This window comes from Manis javanica, chromosome 1 (genome assembly GCF_040802235.1).
Source record: "Manis javanica isolate MJ-LG chromosome 1, MJ_LKY, whole genome shotgun sequence".
Classification (NCBI taxonomy): Eukaryota; Metazoa; Chordata; class Mammalia; order Pholidota; family Manidae; genus Manis; species Manis javanica.
In genome coordinates this window covers 164,186,923-164,212,976 of record NC_133156.1, presented here as the reverse complement: position 1 = coordinate 164,212,976, position 26,054 = coordinate 164,186,923, and the positions used below count along the sequence as shown (strand labels likewise).

The following is a 26,054-nucleotide window of genomic DNA, read 5'->3' as shown; positions in this document are numbered from 1 at the left end:
CAGTGGTGCCTCAGAGACCCAGGTTAGGGTCTTTGGCTGTGTCCCTTGAACTGGAGACCTCAGTTCTCTCTTGGAGTGGCTGGCAGGGAGCGGAGATGATGTCTGGGGGCTCTGGATTCACTGTGGGAGCTCTGGGCCACCTCCGCCAGCTCCTGACCCTCTAAGCAGGGCTCACTGGTCTGTCTGAGCACCCTGCCCAGCAGAGCCTGTCCTTTCCCATTATGTCCCCTCTCTGCCCAGGGGAACCTGGCTCCAGCAGGGTTGAGTTCTGCTTCTCCATCCCATTCCAGTAGCTCCCGTGTCCTGCCTTCTGACCCCACCCATCACTGACCTTTTCCTCTTTTGCTCCAGTGCCTTCAGCCCAGGTCGGGTGTCCGCCTGGCAAGCGGAACTCCTTGCTCTCCTGGCTCGCAGGTAACTGGCATGGCTGGAGAAGTTTGTACTGCCACCTGTCGCCTGAGCCCACATACCACAGCTGTATTAACTTCTCCCAGCAGGCCCTGAGTCTCCCCACCTTGCGTGTTCACACCTGTGGGCCAGCCTGATTAGTGCTGGCTCTGCCTGGCCTAGGGCCCAGTTACTGGGTGTGAAGACACAGACACAGACACACACACACACACACGCACGCACGCATGCACGTGCGTGCGCCTGGGAGTGGAGGGTTGCTCCCAGCCAAGCCAAGTGAGCCTACCTGTTCAGCACTCCCTAATGAAGGCCACTCAGACCTCCTTGGGAAGACTTGTCATCCCATTAGCTTTCTCTAAAAAACTTCCCTCCTCTTTTCATAGTTTTTCATTCTGTTATTGCTTGGTGTCTGCCAGGTGGAGGCAGCAGCTGGGCAGTTAGATGTGTGGCCACAGTCAGACTGCCCTGCTTGAATGCCATCTCCACGGTTATTAGCTAAAGGATTCCCAGGAGCTGACATACCCTCCCTAAGTCTTGGTCTCCTCATGTGAAATGGGTAAAATATCTGTGCCCATTTCTTAGAATTGTTGGGAACAGTAAATGATAGAGTTGGTACAAAATAGTTAGAGCTCAGTTATTATTTCTGGATTTTTTATTTGCAGTCAAAGTACTTAGGAAAAGGCCATATAGCTCTGTGTTGGTTCAGGTCTTTGGTATGCCACACTCCAGAGCCCTTTTCCAGGACTGGGGGGGAACTGTGTCTGCCAGACTCATTCAGGGGATTCCCTCCCATTGCTTAGCCAGGCAGCGGAGGGTGGGCAAGGCACTGTCTGACTTGGTGAACCCTGGGAGGTGAGCATTACTAGTGGCTTTTGGCTCCAGTCTCAGTGTGGAACTTTAGCTCCTGAGGCCCCAAAAGTCCTAAACACCTGTCACCTCAGTCACTTGTTGCCCATTTTATATTCAAACAGCTGGGGCTTTTTCCTTCTTGACTGTACCAGTGAGACTTTTCTATTGATCACATTTTTAAAAAAGGTAAAGAGGTGACTAGAAGTCACTCATCCCTTTAAAATAGAAGCAAATTTTGGCTTGGAAGGATGTAGGCTGCCATTAATGGCCTTTGAGTCAGGAGCTGTTGAAGAGAACAGTGTGGACTGCCCTGGCCCTCACTGGCCAACCCCTCAGCCTCCTGCCCCTCCTCTCTGCACTTGCCCTTGGATCTGTGTGGCCAGGAGTTTATGCATACAGGTTTGCATAAACTTCTGGTGTTTGTACCTAATATGGGAACAGAGACACACAGCGTTCCACTGACCAGAACGTGCCTGCCTTTGTTAATCCCCCCTGATGCATGTTCATGGGAGAGTCTCTATTCTAAATAACACCATGATGAAACCTCATTATGGAAAACGTCTTTCTGTGTTTAAGATTATGTCTTTAGAATATTCTTTCAGAAATGGAATTACCAAGTCAAAACCTTCCTTTTTTTTTTTTTACACTTATTGCTTTGTTTTAATCATAAAATTAACAGCTTATTTAGAAAACCTGGGAAAACACAAAAAGGTCTTAAGAAAATTAAGAAGCATCATAATTTCATTATTCAGAAACAAACTTCAGATTTTGCTGTATTTCTCTCTAGGACCTCTGTTTTAGTAGGTCATGTCACTAATGTGTGTTGGTTTTAAATTCTGTTACTGTTTCTGGAGTATTACTAAGCATTAAAAAAAGCATTCCACCAAGATGACTGGTTAGCCAGAGACGGGTAAGATTCCTCAAGGGAGGAACAACCTAAGACAGGCACAGTAGCAGGGGGGCCATCAGGTGAGAATTTGGGGATCAACAGAGGTGAGGCTCAGAACCTCACCCCCCCTGCTTTGAGAGAAATCTTCTGCATCCGTGGATGTCTTGCTGCCCTTGTCTAGCCTGGATTAATACTTAGTCCACAGGCACACACCTGATCATCTGATCATCTACATTTGCCCTCTTATAGCACTAAACTATGTTTTCTACCTTTATCTTGCATCTACCTACCACTTCAGCATTTTATTAAAAATAAAAATAATGATGATAATAGAGGGAGAAATGTGGGATCAACATATAAATCAAGTACAAAAATCAAATGAATATTCATATTTGACCTGATTGTTTATAGGTCATAATGCGTGATCAAAACCGAAAGTTTCTGTGATGAATGCCCTTGTACTGTTCACCATGTAAGAATTTATTCACTATGTAAGAATTCGTTCACCATGTAAGAACTTGTTCGTTATGCTTCAGAAGATTGGAGACTGACGAGAATTAGGCTTGAGATGGATTAATGATTGTACATTGAGCATTGACCCCCCCATACTGAATTTTATTGTTGTTAACAACCATTTGACCAATAAATATGAGAGATGCCCTCTCAAAAAAAAAAAAAAAAAGCATTCCACCAATTCAAATAATTAATGTGAAATATTAAGTAACATACCAAATACTTCTTATTTCTAGAACTTAATAAGAGGTGTTATTTAAGTTAGAATAAATGATAATGTACACGATCCTCTAGTGATTGTACCCTAACCAATCATAGAGTATACAGGTCAGATTTTCCTAGTTTTATGAATGAGGCTCAGAAACAGAGCATCCCTCAGTTCAATCTCACTTATTTAAAGCTGTACTGGTCATCCAGTCCCCAGATTCTCTGTTTGCTCTCTGCTGGACTTTTGTTAAAATAGCTAACTTAGTTAGCAACTTAACTAGTTAATTAAGCAAATTAGCTTAGTTCACTTCCTGTCAGTTTAAAACAAGCCAGCATGTGTTCACAGTTAACTTCTTGGTACACTTCATTGTTTCTATGTGTTTTCAAAAACAAGATCTAGTGAAGTACAATAACGTGTGCAGTTCAAGTAAGTACCTGGCTCCTTCCTCTCCTGAGTGGAGTCAGTCCCCCTTCCCGGTTCTGATCTACTGCATGGAGGCCTGTGCTGCCCCTAGTGGCGACAAGAGGCACCACCACCATCGGGCCCTCTGCCTGGTGGGAGGGGCCTCAGGCCAGTCCTGAGTGGGAAGCCTGTAGCTCTGGGGACTCTAGGTTCCTGAGAGAGGAACCTGCTACCACACTCCCTGCCAGACTGGCTGGGAGCCCACACACACCCACATACAAGTGGGTAGGGCTCTTCCACACAGAACATGCGATGTGCAGAAACATACGTTTGACCTCTTAAGAACATTTTAAGATGTGAACAGGGTGTCCCGTTGAGGGGTGTGTGTATGCATAGTGAAAGAGTGCAAACTCTGTATTCTTTGATTAATGTAATTGAAGAGAATGTAATGTAATGTAATTGAAGAGAATCCTTGACAAAAGCTGTTAAATTGAGATGACACTTTTCCATAAGCTTGTCTGCCAGGCTAGGGTAATAATCATTGTGTTGCCCTTGGTAGATAAGTTGTGGAAGTGAGCGGTTTCATAGCCATAAATTCACCGTGTCTTTTGTTTTTGTTTGGGTAGCCTTTTTAATACCACACAACTTCTAAACAAACTAACTCATTTGCTTTCATGAGGCCAGACCTCCTGCAGTTATCGCTTCTGTTTGTCCTTAAGAACTCTGCCTATTCCTGGTGGGGGCACTGTTCTCTGTGCATCTGTGGGACAGGGCTAGATGAGAGGCTGTGAGGGGCCCTGGGGCTCCTGCCTGACAGCCCCTTTCTCGCCGCAGACCGCTCCCCGTCCCATCCCACCCTGCTCAGTCGCTCAGCCTCTCTCAGTTACTCGGACCGCACGGATATCTCGAGCTCAGCTCCCTTGGCAGGCAGTGGCAATCAGTTCGGCAGCTCCATCCTGGGCCAGTACGTCTCTGACTTCAGCGTCCGGGCACTCATGGACCTGCAGTACATTAAGGTGAGTGCTTCCAGTGGCCCTCCTGGTCTTCCTTATCAGGGAGGTTTGGGTCCCTCTGCCTCAGGAATCAGCAGCTTTCCCTTCACCCACCACACACAGCACGGAGGCCCTGGCATGGGAGCCATGTTCCCTTACTTTTGCTCCTCACTGTTTCTCCCGTCTTCTGGAGATTCCACCTGTTCATGCCTCTGTCTGGACTTGGCCTCCATCCTGGCCAGCCCTATTGCCCCAGGTCTCTTGCAGGGTCGTCCCTCCAGCCCCTGCTGTCTGTGAACTGCATCCTTTCCTGCAGATTACCCGACAGCAGTACCAGAACGGGCTGCTGGCCTCACGCATGGAGAACTGCTCTCAGTTTCCCCTGGATGGGTGCACCATCTGTGCAGAGAACCTGGTGGAGAAGCCTGAGCTGCCCGTGGTGGATGAGACCACAACTCTCCTGAACGAGTGCAACTCTTTGCGGCATAAAGCCTCCCACGAGAGCGCCATCTGACAGGAGGGCCTGGGATCCCCCGCCAGCCCCGCGGGGGCCTCCCCAGTGGGCCCATGTGAAGATAGGGAGCCTGTTAGGCCAGAAGGGGTACCGACAGCCTGTCTAACTGAGCAGCCAGATGGCCCCCAGGCCGTGGTGGATCTGGCCTCTGATGGGGACCTCTGAACAGCTCCATGGTGGCGCCACACAGACCTGGACTGGTAGGGTGGTAGGGCAGCCACCATGAATGAGCAAGGCTGTTTTTTACTGAGACAATTTCTAAACTAGGCTCATTGCTCCTCTTTTTAAATACCATTTGGGGACTGGAAGACAGGGTTAAGGAACTTTATTTTAAAAACAACTTTTTCTTTTTCCCACAAAAACTTTAAAAGGGGTAGGGTTTCTTACCTCGGGAAGCAATAGCCATAATCTGCTCCAAGCCGTGCCCTCTGGCTTACATCCCTGACTCAGGGAGTCACTCTTCCCTCCTCCTCCCTCAGAGATGGGCTCTCAGAGGCCCGCTGGAGGAGGGCTCTCCCTTGGGTGGAACAGGGTTCTTCCCAGGAAGCAAATAACCAAATACTGCCGAGAACAACTGCCTGGACACGTGCACTGAGACTGGCCTGCCATTGCTGAGGGCGGGGGATTGTGGGTAACTGACCAGGGACACTCGCAGCTGTGGGGAGGAGTGCAGCGACTCCCTCAGTCTCAGGATCCAGGAATGCCCTAGAACTGGACTCTGCCGGTGAGTTGGGGCTAGGCTGTGGACTCTCACTCCTGTTCCTATTGGTTTGCCTCCTGTCTGTCCTTTTGGACAACTCCCCTTGTAATGGGGCCAACTTAAAGTGTTCGGCAAGGTCTCACACCTTCCAGATTGCTCAGCCCCACTCCCCAGGCGCTGTCCTCACCTTTACCAAAGGTTTCCCCTAGGTAGGAGAGCACTGCGCTAGAGGCAACTCATTTAGGATACTCCTTTTGGTTCCAAGAGGGAACCTGGTCCTGTGCACCTGCATTGTTAACAATTAACAGTTAATGCCATCTCCCTTCCCACCCCACTGTGCAGGTCAAGTCTTAGTCAGTGGTCCATGAAGCCCTACTTTCCAGACTCCCGGCTTCTGATCCCCAAACCCCAGTGCCTCTTGGGGATTGAAGACAAGTGGGCATATGGAAAGCAGCCTGAGCAGGTTCTTCATGCTCTTGACTCCGTTGCTGAGCTGTCCCTGACCTTGACAACATACTTGCAGAGCCCAGGACTGGAGGCTCCCACCTGAAAGGGCACACATCTGGCAGCCAACCCCCACCCATGTGATCCTAGGAGTTGTTGTCAGGGCCTTCACTAAAGCTAGTGGCAGTGGACCCTGAGAGCCCCACCCAACATGAAGTCCTGCCTGGGTGCCTTTTCCTGGGGCTGAATAGGCCGGCTCACTGCTGGGGAGTCTGGGACCGAGGTCCATGTACGCCCTTCTGTTGGGTAGACAGTTGCTGGGGCCCAAGGTCAGGTGAGGCAGACTGCAGGCCTCCTGCCTGAGTATTACTCACTCACTCCTTTCCCCACCAGTGAATTGTAACCCCAGGTGCTCTCCTCTTCAGTTGCCTAGAGAATCCTAACTCTCAGAACCAGGAAGTATTTTACACCAAGTATTTTTGCCCCAGGTCAGCTTAAAGTCTTCCTCAGTCACAGAATTTATTCCTGAAAGTCTGGAGAGAGGGAGGTGACACCCATGGGTTCTCAGCCATGGGGAAAAAGACCACACCTTTGTCCTTACTGGGGGAAACCCCTTAGTTTTCTATGGGAGCAGCTTGCTTTCTGAGTCCTCACAGGAACTTAGAGAGCATGTTCCTGAGAGGCCAGAGTGCCAGGTGGAGCATACAGCACTGGCCTGCACAAGTGAATGTGTGTGAAGAAAAGGAGTAGGGCACACACTTCTATAGCTACCTCTTTGCACACACAGTTACTACCAATAGATGGTCCCTCTTCCCTGTCCCATTGTTCCCCATTTATAATCACTTCTTGCAGAGGGTCATAATTATTTCCAAATATTACTGGTCTGATGACTTCTCTCAGTGCAATTTTTCACTTCCTGTCATAACCTCTGGTTCCTGGGCTGAGCCATACTCTGGAACTGGCCCAGCCCTGCATGTCTTCCCATGTAAGGGAGACCTTGGCAAGACCATGGCCTCCAAATGGGTAGGCAAATCATAGCCAACATAGCAAATAACTCATATTTATTTTGCATAAGATTTTAATTTGTATATTTTTGTGATTTATTTTGGCATTGTTTTGAGTTTTGACTCTCGGGGAGTTCTGTTATGACTCTTGTGTCTTGTCACAAGACAATGATAATATTTGCTAAACAATATATGGAATTTATTTTTGATTGGTAATAAAAAATGAAATGTGTAATCTCAGTGAGTCTACAGTTTGCCTATTTGAGTTCTGTCTCTATGAGTACCTGTCATAGAGATAGCAGTAGCTATGGCTGGCTCTCATGTGTGACTCAAGGGGCAAGTATTCTGGGGCTGTTTAGCAATAAAAAGGAAGCAGAACTTACAAAATGCATATAATCAAGGCTCTTGTCACTGGAGCTAGAGAGTGCCAGCTGCTGCTAGGCATAGAGGACAAATGTGCTCAACTGCCACAATTAGGAATCCTGTAAAATGGACACCATAGGGTCTTCTGCCTGCAGGTAGCAGAGGGGCCAGCTAGAATGGGCAAATTGCTGCTTTCTCCCCTGGGAGCTAAAGGAGAAAGAAACTGGATCCCAAAGTATGAGTACATTGCTTCATACCATGCAGCTAGCTTTTGCCCATACTCGGGGGTGAGTTGTGGTTTCAAATTTGGAAGGCTCATCCCCTGATGAGCCCGCCTATGTTGTCTCCCTGCACTCACTCCCAAACCTGCTGTGCAGACTCCTGCGGTGCCCATGGGTGACGCGGCTGGTGCGTGCCATCAGTGTGCTGAGGCCAGGGGCTGGCTCAAGCAAGCCAGACTTAACAAAGCAGACAAATTGAAGGGAATGTTTAAAGAAAGGGAGGCAAGGGGGTAGGCAGGATATTCCAGATAAAAGAGCAAATGTGGAACTTGGGTAGAGGGGGGCAAGAGTAAATTAAATTTCATTCATCATCTGTCCCACACGTTTAAGTCCCTGCCCATGAGGTGCCACCGACCCCTCAGTGAATTTTGTGAGGAAGACCTCCCTGAGGGAGCTTGTCAAATCAAAAGGACCTTTTGATTACTGTCTCCTTTGCCTGGAACACTTCTAGGTCTTTGTGGGTCTCACCCCCCACTTCATCTAATCCTCTGTTCAAATGTCACCTGAGAGAAGTCGTCTTCCCTGGTCACCTCATCTAAAACAGCATGGCGCCAATCCTCTGTCTCCTTACTGTGCCTTTCTGTTGTCTCCTTTCTGCTGTCCCCACACAAGAACCTAAACTCCAGGAGGGTAGGGACTTTCTCATTTCCCACAAAGTCCCAGTACTAGAACAGTACCTGGTACACTGTAGGCACTGAATGCAGAAAACACTTGTTGAATGAACGAACTTGTTGAAAGAATGGGTCTTCAGTAAGGTGAGGACTGGATGCAACAGAAGAGCACACAGCTCCCACAACCTTGACCCAACTTAGCATGGTGGAGGAAGACCAGCTGGAGGAAGTGACATTTGCAGGCTTGAGAGATAAGCAGGTATTAGCCAGTGAAGTCACACAACAGTTTTGGGTTTGCAACTCAAGAATAAATGTTTAGATAAAACATGGAAATGACTTCAACCAAATGATCTGTAAAGAAGACGGCCCAGGGAAGGTCATTGAGGGATCTGAAGGTCACATGGCAAGTGTCTCCTTTGATGCTGGGACTAACCAGAGAATGGGGCATGGAAGAAGAGCCAAGAGGAAGAAACCTGCTATTGAGGCCTCTGTTGCTAATAGAAGTGATTCCATAAACAGCTTTGTTCTCATGGAGCTGGATTCTTTGTCTTTGGGTCCCGACAGTGTAAATGACCATTTGTGTTTTCCAAGTATGATCCAGTTGTTCTACCTAAAGGTTTTCTTAAAAACTGAGTTACAGGTTGTTTTCCAAGGTAGCCTAAAATCAAGGAAATAGTAACTCATCAAAGTTCAGAGCCCTGTCTAAATCCATAGGGAGTCTTTCCTCTGGAACTGTTCTTGGCTAATTAATAACTTCAGACACAGGACACACTTCAAGCATGTCATCCATTCTGTCTCAATGTCAGCCTTTTATCTGGACTTGGAGACAAAAGTGTGAATTAAAGGGGCTGCAGCCATTATTTTTTTTCTTCAGAGGAAGCTTGCTAATCCAGTAAAAATGCCCAGTAGCGTCCTTACTTTTGCTACTCCCTTATTCTGTAATCTGCAGTGAGGCAAATTACTCAAAGGGCATAGCACCGTCGGGATCACAGAAACAAACACGGAGATGTGGTCGGTCTTGTCTAGTTTACAATGGAGAAGAGATACTGTTACCATCCTTTGAAGAGTTTTTCACAAATTTTTCTTTTGGTAGTTCACTATGGGTTTACTAATTTTTGCACATTGCCTTCCACACATTTAATTGTGGCCATTTAAGTGTCTATACTTTTTAATATTATTTTCATGACATAGCAAATTATGTCTATATAAGCCTTACAAAGACCATTTTAAATGACATATATATGAAGTCTTATCAAGTCTACTTATGTCAGGAAACTTGAAAATATATAAAAATGTGAAAAAAATGTAACCAGTCTGGACACATATAAGACATGTTCAGTGAGGTTTGTCTATTTCCTTCCAAAGATATATGAAAAGCATCCCACACTGTCTTCTAAAATAACTCTAGTGAGGATCCTCTTTACTAGTTTTTGTTGGTTCTGAGTAATTATTTTCCCAAGGATGATCTGCTAGAAAAGTGGAGTGGCCAGATACAGCAATTCCTGACAGAGCTGCTCTCCAAATGTGGCTGGGAGGGTGGCCAGGGGGTTGGAACCCAACATCCATGCTGAGTCAGGCTTCCTCTGCGCCTGTAATATAACAACGTGCTGTCGCTGTGAAGATCCAATAAGGTAGCTCTGTCTTGTGTTTACATAATTGCCACCGTTCTTCCGGGCCTGAAGGCAGGCACTGTCTCACGTCCCCAGACCAATAGCAGAGTCAGGCGCGATCAATAAATCTCTCTTCAGTAAACCTTGGCTTCCAGACGCCCAGTCACCTCCTGTCCTTCAGGTCAGTGGTTCAAGGGACCCCTTTCCTAAGAAAACGGCTCATCTATACATTGAACTCTGCCTACAAGCCGTTAGGCTCCGCGCCCCGAGTCCCGAGACAGGGACTTCCTGGAGCACCAGCCCAGCCTCCCGTCGGGCGGGGACGGCCTGTGAGAACGAGGTGTCCGCGGAGGCGGTGCAGCTCGCCGCTCCGCCTCCTCCAACGCCTGCCACCTCTCGCCCGGAGAGCTGCGGCCAGGCCCCGTGGGTCCCAAGACCCCCCGCCCCGGGATCGCGCCGCTGCTTGTTTACGCCCCGGCGCAGCCTAGTCCGACCCTGGGGCCCGCCTCGCCCGCCGCCTATTGGCGGAGGAGGCATTCAGGCTGGCGACGATTGGCCCGGGAGAGGCAGAGGGGTAGGCTGCGCGGGAGGCCGAGAGGGGCAGCCGGTGATGGCGGCGGCGGCAGCGGCAGGTCGGCTGGGCTGGTTGCTCGCCGCGTTCTGCCTGGGCAGCGCCGGCAGGAAGGCGGCGCCGGGTCCGCGAGTGCTGGGCATCTGTGTGGAGGAGGACGGAGCCGCGGGCGCTGGGTGGGCGCGCGGAGAGGAGGTTAGGGCCGTGCCGGAGGCCACCTTCCGCCTGCGCCTCTTTGGCTTGGGCTTCCCCAACAGCTCCTGGTCCTGGGTGGCCCCTGAGGGGGCGGGTTGCCCGGAGGGCGGGCCGGCCACCGCGCCTGGGGAAGTGGCGGACCCCACGGGCGAGTGGCACGCACTGCTACGCCTGCGCGCCCAGGCCGAACGCCCGCACTCGGGACTCCCGGCGGTGCGCGGGGAGCGAGGCAGCTCCGCGGCCGAGGAAGCGGTGGCTTCCTCAGGCGAGTGGCGCGCGCTGCTGCGCCTGCGCGCCGATGCCGAGCGCCCGCACTCTGCGCTGCTGGCGGTGCGCGTGGAACCCGGCGGCGCTGTGGCCGAGGAGTCGGCTCCGCCCTGGGCGCTGGGCCTGGGGGCGGCGGGGCTGCTGGCGCTGGCGGCGCTGGCACGGGGCCTGCAGCTGAGCGCGCTGTCGCTGGCGCCGGCCGAGGTGCAGGTACTGCGCGAGAGCGGCTCGGAGGCGGAGCGGGCGGCGGCGCGGCGCCTGGAGCCCTCGCGGCGCTGGGCCGGCTGCGCCCTCGGCGCACTGCTGCTGCTGGCCAGCCTGGCGCAGGCAGCGCTGGCTGTGCTGCTCTACCGCGCGGCCGGGCAGCGCGCGGTGCCCGCTGTGCTGTGTAGCGCGGGGCTTGTGTTTCTGGTGGGCGAGGTGGTGCCGGCCGCCGTGAGCGGGCGCTGGGCTTTGGCGCTGGCGCCGCGCGCGCTGGTGCTCAGCCGCCTGGCCGTGCTGCTTACCTTGCCCGTGGCGCTGCCGGTGGGGCAGCTGCTAGAGCTGGCGGCGCGGCCCGGGCGGCTGCGCGAGCGCGTGCTGGAGCTGGCGCGCGGCGGCGGCGACCCCTACAGCGATCTTAGCAAGGGCGTGCTGCGCTGCCGGACGGTGGAGGATGTGCTCACGCCACTCGAGGACTGCTTCATGCTGGACGCCAGCGCCGTGCTGGACTTCAGCGTCCTGGCCAGCATCATGCAGAGCGGCCACACGCGCATCCCCGTGTACGAGGAGGAGCGCTCCAACATTGTGGACATGCTCTACCTCAAGGACTTGGCCTTCGTGGACCCCGAAGACTGCACGCCGCTCAGCACCATAACCCGCTTCTACAACCACCCACTCCACTTTGTCTTCAACGACACCAAGCTGGATGCCGTCCTGGAAGAGTTCAAACGAGGTAACATCCGGGGAATCGCGGGAGGGGTGGGGGCACTCCAGTGCCGGGGCCTGCCCATAGAAAACTGGTGGGGAGCTCTGGAAGCCTGGAAGAAAGGGTCCCATTTCTGTGCACTGCAGTGAGATCACCTCGGTGACCTTTTAGAGATGATGGCCTTGCAGCTCTTGAGTGAACTTAGAAAACATTTAAAGGCTCTCGTTCAGAGGGTGGCAGAGTGCTGTAGACAGCCCTTTTCCTGGAGGACCCTCAGTTTGCAGAGGAGTGGCCACTGGTGCCAACTCCCCAGTTCTTCCCCTCTCCCAGGTCATTTTTGTGGGCGTTGTCCTTACAGTAGGTTCAGACTCCTGGATAGAAACTGAAGGAACAGAGGAAAGAGTATAGTCTTGAGATACTTGAACGCTGTTAGCAGCACACATACAATACCAAATTAGCTGGGCCTGTGATGTTCCCAGGGATCACTGTTAAGGTCAGGAAGGGCTGCTACCTTCCAGAATCCAGAAAAGGGAAGATTCCTAACTTTTCTGCAGATGTGGAAACTTGCACTCTGATTTCACCAACAGCCACTACATGGAGGCTAATTTAGTTTTCCCTTCCTCTGTCTTTCCTTTTTAAGTTCCCCTTTTGTAACCTTGAGTAAGTTCTCTCCTAAGTCAACATTTTCATCCTCTTCTTTCACCTTGGGTTATCTTAGCCAACTGTAAGGTTGCAGGTAAAAACTTGAGGCCCTCGAAGTGTGAAGGTGTGGCTTCCTCTGCAGTACTTTGGGGGCACTCCTTGGCTGCTAGCCAGGCTTTTCTGAACTCCTGCAGGATGGGCATGGTGACATGCCCAGATTCTGGATGGGCATGACCCCAAAGGCTGCACAACGTGAGGTGGAGAGGTGAGCAAAGCTCCTAATCCTGCTGGCAACTGTGAAGCCTCCTGGCCACAGGCCTGCATGGGTGTTGAATAGTCAGTCACTGTTACTACCGTACCCCCAGACTGGGTGGGAGACTTTGACGGGCCGCTCTGACTGCTGTGCGAGACAATCTCTTGGGTGCACCTGGCTGTTTCCCCAGAAAGTGGCCATGCAGCCCCTCTCTGGGGAGGGGAGCCCTGGGTGAGGGCCAAGCAGAACCTTCGGGTAGTAAGTGCTCTGTCTGGGCTGCTGAGACCTCCACAGCAGTGCTGGTTCCCCGGCGGTTCTTAGGGCCTGGTGGCTGGCAGTGTTGGCTCCAAAATCAGCGGGAGAGGGTTTTGTCCTGCCCCTGTGACCTCCTAGCTTGAGACCCTCCGAATGCTGGACTTGATCACCAGGATGGTGACTGAGCAGAGCTGGTACCACCTGAGGGTTCCCAGAGATGGCTGGCTGGCGTGGAGACCAGAGTAGGGAGACCCCAGTTAGGGGGGCAGCTAAGGTGATGGTAGGCTGAATAAGGGTGCCCACTGGGCTTGGAGAAGAGATCCGAGAGGGCATTTGGAGGTGGACTTGGGAGGATTTTGTGGTTAGCTGAGAGGCAGTGGAGCTGAGGATGAAGTCTGTGTGTTTGCTTTGGTGGTGGTGGTGCCCTTCCCTGAGGCAGAGCACATGCAGGGGAGAGGCGTGCAGGGGAGAGGCGTGCTGGGGCCAGACTTTGAAATTTGCATCTGTGCCATGGCCCAAGAGGCTGACTTGTAGAGGCAGTTGATGTGAAATGCAAGTGAGAGACCAGAACAGGAGGTAAAATCTGGTCTACAAAGTGGTCCCTCAGTCTGCAGAAGTGAAGCAGGAAGCCTATACTGCCAGGCAACACAAGTGTGTAGGGGGAGAGGGCAGCAGAGGAGAAGCTGCTGGGGGAGCTAGGGGCTCAGGATTGCCCTGGCTGCCAAGAGAAGAGACCACTTATGAAGGATGGGTGATCAGGAAAAGAGGTCAGTGTCATGTCATGTGGATCCAGCGACTAGGATACCCTTGCCGTTTGCAAGAGAAGATTTGGTGCCGCAGCATCAGGTGATGGGCAAGTGAATGGGACATGAAGAGGTATGACAGCTAAGGTAGACAGGCTTCCTTCCCGTGAGGTATGGCTACAGAGTGGGAGCAGAAGCCGTGGCTGGGAGAGGATGGGGAGGGGAGGGGGCCTTCTGCTCTTTGTTTTTAAGAAGGGTGAGTCAAGTCGGTCTAGGTTTAAATGTTGATAGGGAGGAGCTGGTAGATGGGGTAGGCCATGGAATAGGCTGCTCTGTCCTGGAGTGGTGGCTTCAGAGCAACTCTGGAGAACCAAGCAGGTTCATGAGCCCAGTGCCAGACCAGCAGCTGCCTCCTAACAGCATGCTGAAAAGCAGCCCACTAGAAGCTGGTGGAGGTCAAGGGGATTTGCAGCCTGGAGGTTGGATGGGGAGCTCTTAGTCCCCTTGCCTTCCTCCTCCTGGGTGACTGAAGAAGACCAGTCTGGGTCCATGTATTTCCTGTGACGTCTCGAAGTTTTCACTGCTTCTTTTTGCAGTGTAATCTTTTGGTGGGTATCTTTATTGGTCCTCTTTAAAGTCTTTTTTAGCTTAATTCCCTTCTTCATTCTGCTTATGAACAAAGGGCATATTGCAGCCCGTATGGCACCTTAGGCTTTAGAACTCTGTTCCCTTCCTGCTTCTCTGCCAAGTGTATGATGCCCTCCATGTTTCCTGAAGCTGGAGTCCTTCCCTCTTGGCAGCTGCCATTCTGGGGCCTGTGTCTTTCATTCTTTCAAAGAACTGTCTGTTCTGGGACTTCAGAGTGTGGGCAAGGCATTTCCCCAGTGAGGCGCCTTTAGCTAGTACGCGGCCTGAGGTGACATCATTATTTTGTGTGAACATTACCAGAAAGAGTGAGTGCTTCCTCGAAAGCCCTTAACTTCTGTTCTCTTTGTCAACCCTGGTGAGACTATCCCAAGGACATTTATCCAGAGGAGGGCCTAGGTTGGGTGAGCTTTGTTCAGAGTCTCAGCTTTAAACAAACTAAGCTCTGGTTCCTTGTCTGTCAGAAGGCACAGCATTGCCACAACTTCGAAAACCTGTGAGAATGTTAGCATGGTACTTTTCTCAGACATATTCAGACAGTTGATTTAAAAAAAAAACAAAAGGTAAGGCAGAGGAATTTAAACTCCCAACTGCATTTTTAAGAATATCCTAGAAATCAGGCATTCTGGAAGAGTTCTCTAGTGTCCATATAATTTTTGAGTACCCTTGAGCCTCCTTACAAATGAAAACTTGGTAGCTTTTTCAGAGCTTTCTGGTTGCTGTTGACAGATCTGCCCCCTGCCCCCTGCCTGTGGCCCTGTAGAGCTTGCTCAGGGAGGGTCTCTGGTCAGCCAGCCAGGAGCCTCTGTATTTTCATGGAGTTTCATCCTATAAGATGAGAGAGAAACTTCAGTCCAGCCAGCTGCCCTTTCTCTTTGTACCCCAACTACTCTGTCGTGGTTGTCATTTGGACTCCTCAAATGTTGTTTTGAGATGAGATCTCATGGCCACTGTTTTAGGACATCTTCCAAGGGCTCTTTTCTTCTGTTGATTATTGAGTCGTCCCATGTGGCAGGTCACTGAGGAACTTGAGCCTGTTTTGTAGATGTTAGACTTGTGTGCTTTGCCTTGGCCTTCCTGATCTGGCATGATGTTTGCAACATGGGGCAGGGCTACCATGGCCCCCTTAGGAATGGTGAGCCATTCCCAACACAAATACCAAGTGGCAGAGCTTCTAGAAAGGTGGCATTCCTCAGTCCACACCTATTTCAGCAGGAGTGAGCAGATAGCTGTCCAGGAACTCCTGGCCTTTTCCTCCTGGGAGATAGGAAGACAACCTAGTGTGGTCACTTTCACACTCACCTGCAGTTGGAAGACATCAGAGCGCCCTGCTATCACTTGCACCCTCACCTGTGCTGACAGGATATCAGAGCACCCTGATTGCACTGCTGTCTTTTCTTTGGAAGGGCCTGTGCTACAGAGCGCCCCTTGGTGATGTGTGACTTGCCTGTGGGGAGGGTCTCCTAAGGGCCAGTCTGTTCTCTTCAGTGAAAGTCAACTGAGCAAAAGAAAGTCACTTGGTTAGAGAGTGGACTCAGGAGCCACCTGCCTGGGTTCGAATCCTGGTTTTGCACTTGGGTGGGTTACCAAGCCTCTCTTGGCCTCCGTGTCCTCTGTAAACTGCACAGCAGGTGTAATGGTATTAAATGCCTCAGAGCTGTTGGAGGACTCAGCTGAACACTGCATCTCTTCAGTTCTTGGAGGCACATATTTCTGCATTTTAACATCGCAGTCATCAGAATGTGTCCTATAATTGATGGCATCTTAGATTGGATGGAATACAGTAAATGTTATCTCTTTATTCTTTTTCAGCCTTCTCTCCTTTCTTATCATCTGGTTAGTGGCCTAATAATAGTAAGAGCTTTTTCTTGACATTTTCCTTCCACCCATCTGTTGAGCGGAGGTCTTCCTCTACCTGACTACTCCAGAGATACAGATGCTGAAAGAATGAGGCAGAGCATGTCCTGTAGACTCCAGAGATGTGTTTCTAAACTCAGTCAACTACATTGTAATTAAACCCAGGGTATGTAAAGTGTGGTGTATATAAAGAAGTGACCTTGACATTTTGCTTTACCAGAAGATTCTTAAAGCAAGTACACCTTTACATGCAGGCTGGCCAGCTTTTGCCCTAAGTCTTTTTCCACTAGTGACAGGCAGGCATGGTTCAGATGAGTTTGCTCTCGGTTCTGTTTCCTAGGCCAGGACTACCCAGGCCATCAGCCACTACCCACATGTGGCTGTTGAGCTCTAGAAAGGTAACCTTAGTCTGAGTTAGGATGTGCTGTAGGGCCAAGCACACACCAGGCTTCAAAGACTTAGTACCAAAAAAGTAAAACATCTATTAATATTTGCATATTGATTGCATGTTGAAATGGTATTTTGGCTATCTTGAGTTACTTACAATGTATTATCAATTACACCTGTGTTTATTTAATGTGGCTACTCAAAAATTTTGAGTGATATCCATGGCCTGCATTCTGTTCTTTTGAACAGGTGTAGAATTGTGTAGATGACAGGCAGTGACCTAAAGCAGAGTAAACTCCTGAAGTTGCCCCAGTGCTCCCCACGCTCAGAGGCTTGGGCTTTTTTCAAGCTTGCATTTCCTTATTAAACAAGCAGACAAAACAAACAGGAAGCCAACCTGGGAGAGACCCAGGAGAGGAAGGTGAAAAGTTCCAGGCTCCGTGCTTACTTCAACACAGTCTGGGCCCTGATTGGCAGGATCCATCCCTTGGGGGACTTCCATAGACCAGTTTTCAGAATTGGGAGAGCTTTTCTAGGGGAGTCCGGCTGGGTGGCCCCTGTGGGCTCCCCCATTTACATTGTCCCCAGGGAGCCGGTGTCTGCAGTCCTGTTGTGTCTGCTCTAGCCCGGATGCATTCTTGTCTACACCACGCTCAGAGCATGGAGTCGCATAGACCTGGGGCTTACTCCAGCTGTGTGCTACCCAGGGGATCTCGTGGAGGTGAACGTGGTGTCTGAGATTTAAATTCCTTGTATGTATGGTAGGCTAATCCTCGTGAGCATGTAGAGAGCCTTCAGTAGGCACCTCAGGAGTCTCACCCAGTGCCTGGCACATTGTAGGGATACAAGCATCAGCTTCTGTCCTTTAGGTGGGCAGATTGGGAGCCCCCCGGCAAGCTGTGATGTGAGCATCCCCTCCCCCAGGGAAGTCCCACCTGGCCATCGTGCAAAAGGTGAATAACGAGGGTGAAGGTGACCCCTTCTATGAGGTGCTGGGCCTGGTCACCCTGGAGGACGTCATTGAGGAGATCATCAAGTCGGAGATCCTCGATGAGTCTGAAGACTATCGTGAGTCTTGGCTCCTGACAGTTTCCCCTCTCCACCAGTCTTTGAAGCTTACTGAGATACATATGTGAATCAGAGGATAGCAGGTCTCATGTGGCTGGAAACGAGGCTGGATCTCCCGTCAGAGCTGTACCTAGCTAGGCCCTCTTCTCCTGGCCCTGTTGGCCAGAATGTGGAGCCACTGTGGCCCAGCCCGTCCCAACCCTGGCTCTGCAGCCCCGGCGCTTGGGGCTCCACTAGCAGCTGTACTGTTTCCCTATCACTGGGAGAGGGCTCTGCCCATAGCGGGCCTTGCCCAGTCGCCTTGTCTTCCTCTAGCCCGCCCCTGGGTTCGCTCCTGTGGCGGGAGCCTGCTGCCCCCTAAGCAGGCCCTCTCGCCATCCTAGGAGACATGGCCATGAGGAAGAAGCCTGCTCCTCTGAGCACCCCTCTCAGGCGGAAAGAGGAATTCTCCTTATTCAAGGTGTCTGACGATGAATATAAAGTGAAAATCTCTCCTCAACTGCTCTTGGCCACCCAGCGCTTCCTTTCCCGAGGTGAGGGAGTGCCGGGGGGGCCTTGTCCCTGCTCTCTTGCTTGCCATCCAGTGGTCAGGGGACCCTCAGGGCAGACCTGACTCCCCCCATCCTAGTGAGGAGAGCATTCTGCAGGACTTCTCTGCTTCTCTCTGTGGCCCTGTTAGCATCCCAGGTCCCCTGAGGGGTGGCTCCTCTCTGCTAGAGGGCTGAGAGCTGGGCCCAGGGGACCTCAGCCGGGTGGGTGTGTGCCTGCCCAGTTCTCTTATGTTGGGGAGGACACTGGGCCCATGGGCCAGCCGGGGAGAGTCCTGGGGGGCAGCCTGCAAAGGGTGTGGTCATACAGGCCCCCTGGGCTCTGTGGACACTGTCCCTTTTTCCCACCATGGGGCAGAGGTGGATGTATTCAGCCCAGTACGAATTTCCGAGAAGGTCCTGCTGCACCTGCTGAAGCATCCCAGTGTCAACCAGGAAGTGAGGTTTGACGAGAGCAACCGCCTGGCCACACACCATTACCTGTACCAGCGCAGCCAGCCAGTGGACTATTTCATTCTCATCCTTCAGGTAACTGGGAGCCCAGACCGGAGAGCCTCCCACTGCCTCAGGAAGTAGGGAAGGGGCTGAGAGGAGGGTGGATGCACCCCCCCTGAATAATTGAGGTTTCTCCTTTCTCCTTGTGCTCTGTCTGTCAGGAAAGATAATCTGTCCACACCTGTTTCTCTCCCTACCCCTCCTTCCTCCCCATGTCTCTATACCTTCCAGGGCAGGGTTGAGGTGGAGATCGGGAAAGAAGGGCTGAAGTTTGAGAACGGGGCCTTCACCTATTATGGAGTGTCTGCCCTGACTGCACCATCCTCAGGTAAGCTGCAGTGCCTCCTGGAGCCAGAGGCTGGGCTGGCTTCTGGGCAGAGCTCACCTACCCTCTGGTGGCTATGGGGGCTCTCCAGTGGCCAGGATTCTGGCCTTCCTTCCTCCAAGCTCACGCCTCCAACAAGGTGGCCTACTCTGGGACCTGTTGGTTTTTCTCCCGTCTGGTCCATGTGGAGGGAGGGCCAGCATTTCTTCAGGGCTGACCATTGCTGCTTACTCCCATCCCTGCAAAACCTTCCCCAGGAGGAAGTGTGTTTGCTACCCTTTCCAGAGTTCCTAGGCACAGTCCCTCTCTGGGGTGATTTGTGGGGTGGTCCTCAGAGGATGGGCAGTGATGCCCACTAGGGCGGGAGGTGCCCCTCACTGATGGCTCCTTTCCCTAGTTCACCAGTCCCCAGTGTCCTCGCTCCAGTCCACCCGCCACGAACTACAGCCTGAGCCGGCTGATGGCACTCGCCTGTCTGCGTATTGTCCTGACTACACCGTGAGGGCACTCTCTGACCTGCAGTTGATTAAGGTGACTGTCCAGACTGCTCATTGGTGCTGGCTTTTAACCATCTTGTGTTCCCAAGAGGCTAGATCAGTTAGTTACAAATTTGTATGGATTAAGAGAAACTCTGATTAGGTCTGATACCTCCCAGAGTAGCTGGATGACCCTGGCCCCCCGGAGACCCCTCCAGCTGTGGGTGGTCTGGTCCCATCTTTAGACCTGTGCATCCTGTTTCCTTTTGAGATCTTAAAAACACAGTGCTCAGTTGCTCTTCTCTGCCCTTTGCTAACTAAAGCTCTTCCTTTTCCCCGTCCTGCTGAGTGTGACTCCCCTACCTAGTTCAGGTGCTTGTGGGCATGGGGGAGTGGTGTGAACTCTTGGCCCTCACCTCCATCTGGTCTCACAAGTTGCACCTGCCAGGTAATGCTTTCTGTGCTCCAGGTCACGAGGCTGCAGTACCTCAATGCACTCCTGGCTACCCGAGCCCAGAGCCTGCCCCAGTCCCCTGAGAACGCGGGCTTCCAGGTCATCCCGGGCAGCCAGACCAGACTGCTCGGAGACAAGACATCTGCAGCAGCAGGTGAGCCACATGCACACAACCCCAGTGCCAACCCAGGGCAGGCCCTCTGCCAGCCCCTGCTGCCTGCACACACAGACTCATGCTCTCTGCCCTCACTCTGCCATGTTTTCTCCCCCCACCCATCTCATCCCCATCCTTTTCTCTCTCCCTTCTTGCTGTTTTTATAGCTCAGATGACACTAAGCTGTAGACTAGCTGGCATTTAGATTTTAAGTCAACATTTTCTCTCAAGAGCCTGTTAGGATGGGTTGACTTAATTAGAGAATATGGTTGACAAATTGAACAATACAGGTTTGAACTGAGTGGGTCCACTTATATGTAGATTGTTTTCAATACCTATATTGGAAAATTTTTTAGAGATTTGTAACAATTTGAAAAAACATTTTTTTTCCCTCTAGCTTGCTTTAAGAATATAGTGTATAGCACATATGACATACAAAATACTTGGTAACTGATTGTGTATGTTACTGGTACGTTTTGGGGTAGTCAGAAGTTACATATGGTTTTTCAGCTCCCCAGGCGTCAGAGCTCCTAACCCCTTAGTGTTCAAGGGTCAGCTGTAGCTGCTAAATGGGAATAAGACCAAGTTCATACACTATTGGCCATTTAGGATTAGGGTTAGGTCACCTGGAAAATGAAGATTTGGGTCATAAGTGGGCCTGGCTCAGAAGGTGGAGAGCTGGCAGACACTTCCAGAAACTTAGAAGTGCACCCCTCAGGCCTTTGGTCAGGTCAAGCCAATATTGAAAACATGCCCCTCCCATCTGGGGTTCCATCGGGAGAAGGAAGATGGTGTAAGAAATGGACTTCGCAATGTGCATGGGAGCCAGGGGTTGTGGGCTTTGGGCAGAAGTGCTAAACAGCCAGGAGACTTTCTTGTCGTTGTTATTCAAGAAGCTACTTTTACTCTCCTCAAGCGTCTAGGCTGGAATCCAAGATATACTCCAGGGCTTGGTGTTCCTAGAGGAGCGGGCAGGGCTTCCAGGGGCTATGGGAGGAACTGTGGGCCTTTGCCCTGTGGCCTGGCCCACTCTTCTCCCCCTCCCCTGCTGTGGGGATGCCAGGCTCTTACCGAACAGTCTGCCAGGCACCTCACTAACCCACCTAAGAAAACTTCCCCATGGATTTGAGAGGTGGTAGCTCTTCTGATCATCTTACAGATGAAGAATCAGAGACCCTATGCATGGCATTGGTCTCTGGTGCCTTGCAGGGGATCACTCTGGTCACTTAGACCCACACTTGAGAACACAAACATGCTTTTATAAGAAAAAGCTGCTTTCTGAGAGGAGACATGCAGGTGCAAAGGACAGAGAGCCCCAGCCTACACCACGGCAGAGTGAGGTGGGGGCCAGGGCAGCCCTTCCTGGATGGAGGTACACTCTCAGGGCTGTGCACGCCTAGGTTTGCCCTGCCATGTTCTTTATTCAGTGAGATGTCCTTTATATGGAGCTTTGCACCATCACATTAGACCCACATCTCAAAAGCCAAAATGTTTTTGTTATTTCAAAATGTGAGCCTTTTGGCTTTGGTTTTCTCACGTGTCAGCCTCTTCTGGCTCTGTTTGCTGCTCAGACTGCACGTTGTATTCAGGGACTTAAATCTAAGAATGAAGGTTTTCCCTTCTTTTCATCTTTATCATAGACCAAGAGTGTTTCTTTAATCTTCTGGAGTCAGCTGCTGTAGGGCAGTCCTGTGAGGGAATAACTTAATAGTGGCATGTGGGTCACATAGTTCAGGTCAGCGCCGTCCCTTGGGTGGCTCTGGCACTAGATTCCCTGGCAGAGTGCCTTTATGGAAATGCTGGTTAGACACAATGGTTTCTAACTGCCTACAGCAGGGATTGGCACACCTGCCCAAGGGCGAAGAAGTCTGGCCAGCTGGCTATTCCTGTCAGTGGTGTCTCACTGGAACCTGCTCATTGGTTTATCGATTGTGTATGGCTGCCTTTGAGCTCAACAGTGGAATTGAGTCCTTGTCATGGAGACCAAATGATCTGCAAAACCTAAAAATAACAGCCCTTTACAGGAACAGGTTTCTGACTCCTGGCCTGCCATTTCAAATTTGGACTCGCAGAATTGGATTTCCAAGGGCAAGTCCGTTCTGGACACTGTGCCTTCTGCGTCCTGCTTGTTCTGAGCAGCAGGATGCCGAGTGTGCACCTGTGCCTCCCCCTGCCTGCACAGCCACAGGCCACCTCTGTGCTGCAGCCCAAGCGGGCGGCCCTGCTGTTCACTCAGCAGCCTGTCCCCTCTTCTCTCTCTCTGCTCTCTCTAGCCTTCCCAGTAGACCTTTCCCTCTTTGGCACATTTGGAAACTGCAGTTGATAATTGTGGACTAGTGAGCATTTTTTGTTTTAAGAAAACACCCAGGTAAATATCTTCCCTTTCCCTTTCTCTTTGCTTTCCTTTCCCAGCCCTTTAGTTGCTGGGGGGAATCCTCTAAGCCCTCCCCCAGACAGAGAGGTGTATCTCCCTGGGGGGTGAGTGGCCCCTTCCTGTCCCTTATTGCTACTTTTCATTTTTCTAGAAGATCTTGAACATCACGCTTCCTTCCAGGCGGGTGCTCTATTGTCCAGGGCAGGCGCCCTGGCCCAGCATGAGGCCTTGGCCACCTGTGAGCAGAGCCCCCAGCCCCCTCTTTCCCTCCCCCAGGGATGGCAGTCCTCACAATGGAGCTGGGCTGGCCAGTTTCCTAACTAACCTCTCCCAGCCCTGCCTTGACACCTGAGGGGTGCTGAGGATCCTCTGCCTTGCCTGCCCCTTCCTGTCAAAAGATGATTTTAACATTGGTTTTGTAGGACTTGCCCCCTCTCCCAGCTTTGATACTGATTTTCCTTTCCCTCTCTCCTCCAGGGCCCAAGCACAGCAGACCCAGCCTCCCCGCAGAGGAGAGCCCTGGGCGGAACCCAGGAGTCTGACTGCTTGCCAGGCAGCCCCAGGTTGGGGAATGGACAAGCACGTGGGGAACTGCAGAGAGCCGAGGAGTAGCTTCCTGCCAGCCTGTCCCCATCCCCCCCAGGCCACGTTTTAGATGGCCCGTAGAGATGGGTCCTGGGCTGTCCTTAAGCTGGACGTCAGTGCAGGAGCCTTCTGCAGGCCCTGTCCTCCTTTAGGAAAGGGGGTCAATGGGACACAGCCCTCTGACCTCTTGGAGGGAATGAAGGGAACATGTCACTTCCGGTCCCCAGGGCCCAGCCTTCTCCCTGTGACAGTGTAGTGCATTTATTCCTCTTGGGGCCAAGCCATAATATGAGTGCATGATTACTGCCTTTATGTGACTGTGACCTGTACTCACTTTGCTTTTCATTTGGCAACCTGCTGCTGCTGGTAGCACTCTTTGAGCAAACCAAGAGTACCAGTTTCCACTGGGGGTTCAGATCCATGGCCTTGGCCACAGTGAACTGTTTGGCTTCCCTCACAATGCCTTGTTTCAAAGCACGTGCCCCAGCCTGTCCTGAGTGCCAAACCTAGGAGCATGGTTTCCCATGAGCCTGCCCCATGGCCCCGCTCCCTCCTGTGGAGGCTGCTTGTCTGGCCCTGCCAGAGCCCTGAGCGAACCAGCTGGCCCCCAGTGGGCTGGGCAGGCCTGCAATTGCTGCTTCTCTGCTTGTCCTGCTTAGTAGCTGCTAACAGTATTGTCACTTTCTGTGTTTTAAGAAGAGGTCAACATGGGAGGAAAGGATCTTTTTGCTACACCTAATCCCTTTTCATTGTGGGATCCCGGGAGGCTCACCACCTATGAGATTCCTCCTAGGCCTCCGTGGGGGTGCTGTGGGCATGATGTGCCTGGATAGCAGCAAGGGAGGAAAGGCTGGGTTATGGACCAGTAGACCCCCGTGGCCTTTCTTTAAAAAATTTATGTGAAATCAGAGATTTTTTTACATCTCTGAAATATTTCAAGTTCTTTGCTTTTTCCCTGTTCCCTGCTGTGGGGTTTTAGAGAAGTGGGAACAAGAAGGCATTTGTCTTTCTCTTCGTTTACCTATAGTTACCTTCCATATTCCTTCAGCTGTGTGGAAATTAGGGCATCACAGGGACGTGCGATTGGGTAGAGTAGGGAGGCAGGAGGGTTTCAGGAACCTCTCTCAAAGGGATTTAGGTCCCTACCTGGGACCACTGGGAATAAAGGCAAAGAGCAGGGGCACGCTCTCTTAGAAACTGTTCTCAAGGAATTCTCCCCAAGAGCAAACCCAGGTAGGAGACAGACACTTTAAAAATCATCTCTCCAAAACAGTGGTTCTTAACCTTGGCTGCACATCACAATCACCCGGCACTTAGAAATACTGATACCTGGGGCCCATCCCCAGGGATTCTGATTTAGTCAGCCTGGGCATCAAGATTATATTTTTGAAGTAATTTTAGGCTCAGAGCTCCATATACCCTTCACCCAGCTTTCCCTGATGTTAACATCTTAACATAACCTTGGCACATATATATCAAAACTAAAAAATTAATACTGGTACAAAACTATTAACTAAATTCTAAACTTTATGTGGATTTCACTAGGTCTTCAATAATACCCTTTTTCTGTTGCAGGATCCAATCCAGGAGACCAAGTTGCATTTAGAGCTATTGTTTTTTTTTCCCCTCACTTTTATTTTGAAATTACAGATTCATAGGAAGTTGAAAAGGTAGAGGTACCTTTCACCTAGTCTTCCTCAGTGGTTACATCTTACATAGTTATAATGCAGTTTCAAAACCAGGACTCTGACGGCGGGGTGTGTAGTTTTATATCATCTTATATGGAGACTTGTGTAGCCACCACTGCAGCCTAAGTATTGGGCTGTCCCATGACCACAAGGGTCTCCCTCCAGGCCACACCTGCCCTCTGCGGTCACCAGCCCTAATCCCTGGCAACCACTAATCAGTGCATCATCTCTGATTTTGTCATTTCAAGAACGTTGTGTAAATGGGATCATACAGTATATAACCATTTGGGATTGGGTTTGTTCACTCAGCATAATACTCTGGAGATACATCCAGGTTGTTGGGTGCATTGTAGTTCCTTTTGATTGCTGCCTAGTATTCCATGGTAGACTCATCCCTTTTAAGGACATTTGGGTGGTTTCCAATTTTTGGCTATTCCAAATAAAGCTGCTATGAACATTTATTACAGATTTTTGTGTAAGCATTGCTTTCTTTTGAGACAGATGTCCAGTAGTGCAACTGTCAGGCTGTATGGTTACTGCATGTCTCATTTTTTAAAAGAAATTACCTTCTTCAGAGTGGCTGTACAATTTTCTGTCTCCACTACCAATGTATGAGTGATGAGTTTCTCTGAATCCCCACCAGCATTTGGTACTGTCACTCTGTTTTATTTTGGCTATTCATAGGTATGTAGTGATGTCTCACTGTGGTTTTCATTTGTATTAATACAATAGCTGACATCCATCTTCCCATGTGCAGGTACGTTCATGTCTTTTGCCCATTTTCTAATTGGATTAGTTGGGTTCTTTTTTAATGTTGAGTGTTGGGAGTTCTTTATACATTCTAAATTCTAGTCCTTTGTCAGGTTTTTGGTTTGTAATAGTTTTTCCCAGTCTGTAGCTTATTTTTTCATCCTCTTAACAGGATCTTTGGCAGAGCAAAAGTTTCTAATCTTGATGAAGTCTTTTTTTTTTGGTATCAGTGATATACAATTACATGAGCAACACTGTGGTTACTAGGCTCCCCCTGTGACCAAGCCCCCCCCACAAACCCCATTACAGTCAGTGTCCATCAGCATAATAAGATGCTGTAGAGTCACTAGTCTTCTCTGTGTTGCCCATCCCTCCCTCTGCCCCCCCCACATTATACATGCTAATCATAATACCCCCTTTCTTTCCCCCCACCTTATCCCTCCCTTCTCACCCATCCTCCACAGTCCCTTTCCCTTTGGTAACTGTTAGTCCATTCTTGGGTTCTGTGATTCTGCTGCTGTTTTGTTCCTTCAGTTTTTTCTTTGCTCTTATACTCCACATATGAGTGAAATCATTTGGTACTTGTCTTTCTCCGCCTGGCTTATTTCACTAAGCATAATATCCTCCAGC

At 50.8% G+C, this 26,054-nt stretch overlaps 2 protein-coding genes across 11 annotated transcripts in view; both read left to right on the top strand.

Annotated features, from left to right (window-relative positions):
* Positions 1–7,160, top strand: part of CNNM4 (cyclin and CBS domain divalent metal cation transport mediator 4) — a 41,053-nt gene extending 33,893 nt beyond the window's left edge. For 2 of the 5 annotated variants that reach the window (XM_036994639.2, XM_036994636.2), the window contains 2 exons: positions 4,101–4,282; positions 4,575–6,011. In XM_036994639.2, the coding sequence (XP_036850534.2) occupies positions 4,101–4,282; positions 4,575–4,722 (330 nt within the window). In that variant the 3' untranslated portion in view covers positions 4,723–6,011. Of the gene's footprint in view, positions 1–351; positions 415–4,100; positions 4,283–4,574 lie in introns of all 5 variants that reach the window. The other 3 variants (XM_036994638.2, XM_017672722.3, XM_036994637.2) reach the window with 3 other exon arrangements.
* A 3,065-nt stretch (positions 7,161–10,225) lies between these two features.
* Positions 10,226–25,140, top strand: CNNM3 (cyclin and CBS domain divalent metal cation transport mediator 3). Of its 6 annotated transcripts, XM_073240176.1 has the most exons (10): positions 10,226–11,752; positions 17,432–17,575; positions 17,959–18,108; positions 18,482–18,651; positions 18,850–18,946; positions 19,341–19,474; positions 19,889–20,027; positions 22,553–22,639; positions 22,879–22,964; positions 24,562–25,140. In XM_073240176.1, the coding sequence occupies exons 1-9, from the start codon at positions 10,396–10,398 to the stop codon at positions 22,941–22,943; spliced, it is 2,343 nt and encodes a 780-aa protein (XP_073096277.1). In that variant the 5' UTR covers positions 10,226–10,395; the 3' UTR covers positions 22,944–22,964; positions 24,562–25,140. The 6 variants fall into 6 exon arrangements, with proteins under 6 accessions (XP_073096277.1, XP_017528286.2, XP_073096271.1 ...); XM_017672797.3 differs by lacking the exon at positions 22,553–22,639; XM_073240170.1 differs by having other exon boundaries at positions 22,879–25,140.
* Positions 25,141–26,054: the final 914 nt, after the last annotated feature.

Coding starts and splice junctions, on each gene's coding strand:
- CNNM3 (XM_073240176.1), top strand. CDS start 10,396: ATGGCGGCGGCGGCAGCGGCAGGTCGGCTGGGCTGGTTGCTCGCCGCG. Junction 17,576..17,958: donor CGATGAGTCTGAAGACTATC/GTGAGTCTTGGC, acceptor TCGCCATCCTAG/GAGACATGGCCATGAGGAAG. Junction 18,652..18,849: donor ATTTCATTCTCATCCTTCAG/GTAACTGGGAGC, acceptor TATACCTTCCAG/GGCAGGGTTGAGGTGGAGAT.